Raw genomic sequence first — 1,774 nt, forward strand, 5'->3', positions numbered from 1 at the left:
CATGGTAGTAATATGGCTATAATGACAATAAAATCATATTCAATATAAAGGATATATCAATATTTAGTTAGCAGGTACATTTCCATTTTTAATTTTCTGTAGAATCTCTCTAATTTTTTTTACTTCTTAATAGTACATTCCTCTTGGCATTCAAAATATATTCAAGGCAACAATTTAAACAAATTACTCTTTTGTTTTTTGTAGATTATTAGTTTATCCATCATACTATGTGACCCTGTGAAGCTATTATGCCATACAATGATTGTGTGCAACAAATTAAGAGAGCTTAATAAACAAATGGAGATATCCAAAGGATTCGTCTCCCTTGTGTGTTGGGCATGATCAGTGTCTCATTATCACCTTAATTCATTAGAGAGAGAGACAGGAACAAAGGAGGATGTGAAAAAGAAAACAAGATTTTAAAAATCCATTTTATTTTCAAGGTCAGTCTGTATCAGTAAACCATATACTTGTTTAACACTTTACTTCATCAAAAGGCTTACTTTCATTCACACATAACAATCATTATAGAAAGTGTGCACATGTCAGTCATCAATTATGTACTTGGAAATTTGTACACTATTTTCAAAACTTGATTTTTACAAAAACTGACATATCTTTACTAAGGTCCAGCCAGATATTGGTAACTTCATATTACTTTCAAATGATACACAGGCCTAAAACACTTAAAGAAATCTTCACTCGTGCTAAAAAAAAAAAAAGTTACATTAACTACATACAGGTACTCTCCTTTTCTGTCATCTCTTGATGTGGAGATAAAAACAAAGATAAGAAAAGAAAGAGAAATAATGTTTGTACAATGGTTCTAAAATCAAATCCATAATCTGTAGACAGAACTGCCAAACAAAAAAATATACATCAAGGAAGGATTACATCTACCTTGAACACTGCTTCAGGTCTGCCACAAAACAGCAGCAGTGGGTACCCAACCATTCTGTATGGGTAGAATAAGCTACAATTGCTCATATTTACCAAATCAATACCAAGCTTCAGTTTACCCAGTGAATATGACACTGTCTTGTATATTCACAACAAAGGTATGAAACGGCTTTTTACTTCACAGTGCTTCTTTCCCTCTGCTGTTGGTCTCAGCGAGAGGATGATGATGATGAGCGTGAATATCTTCTGCGCCTGGGAGGAGTGCGAGACCGCGAGCGAGGGGATCTGCGACGAGGTGGTGAGCGACGCCTCATGGGGGGTGGGGAACGGCGACGCATTCTCCTGAAATGTAGTGCTCTTTAAAAGTCAGTCCTCACCAAAAAATAAGGCCTTCACTTCAAATATACTTTGTTTCCCAACATTATATTATTCCAAATTATACCCTAGAACAGACACATAATTTGATTAGTTATAACCAAGCATTCACAGGACAGGTGTCTTACCCTGGGATATATCTGAGGGGAGAACGCCAGCGGGGGTGGTCCTCTGCGTTGCATCATGGGTGGGGGTGAGCGACGTCGTGGGGGGATCTGCCGTGGAATGAGCACTGGGGCTGCTGTGATCTCTTGGCCATCCACCTGCCCTCCATCCATGTGCTTCATGGCATTCTCTGCATCCTCTGGCTTCTCAAAGTCTATGTAGCCATAACGGTTAAGGGTGTTGTTTACGCGCCTGAAATACATTAAAAGCTTACTACTGAAGCAAAACTAATACAGGCTATGACGATAAATTCACAAAAGTGTTTTATATTTCCAAAGCATATATTTAGAATTTTTTTTTTTATAAACGTTATATACAGAAAACAGTTAGCATT

At 37.3% G+C, this 1,774-nt stretch overlaps 1 protein-coding gene across 1 annotated transcript in view; it reads right to left on the reverse strand.

Moving 5' to 3' along the window:
* Nucleotides 1–417: 417 nt before the first annotated feature.
* The window catches only part of LOC119585661 (RNA-binding protein with serine-rich domain 1-B-like), a gene marked incomplete in the record, with an annotated part of 8,286 nt that continues 6,929 nt past the window's right edge, over nucleotides 418–1,774 (reverse strand). The window contains 3 exon segments of the mRNA XM_037934337.1: nucleotides 418–1,242; nucleotides 1,404–1,438; nucleotides 1,440–1,632. Coding sequence (XP_037790265.1) covers nucleotides 1,110–1,242; nucleotides 1,404–1,438; nucleotides 1,440–1,632 — 361 coding nt within the window.

Source organism: Penaeus monodon, chromosome 20 (genome assembly GCF_015228065.2).
Source record: "Penaeus monodon isolate SGIC_2016 chromosome 20, NSTDA_Pmon_1, whole genome shotgun sequence".
NCBI classification, from domain to species: domain Eukaryota; kingdom Metazoa; phylum Arthropoda; class Malacostraca; order Decapoda; family Penaeidae; genus Penaeus; species Penaeus monodon.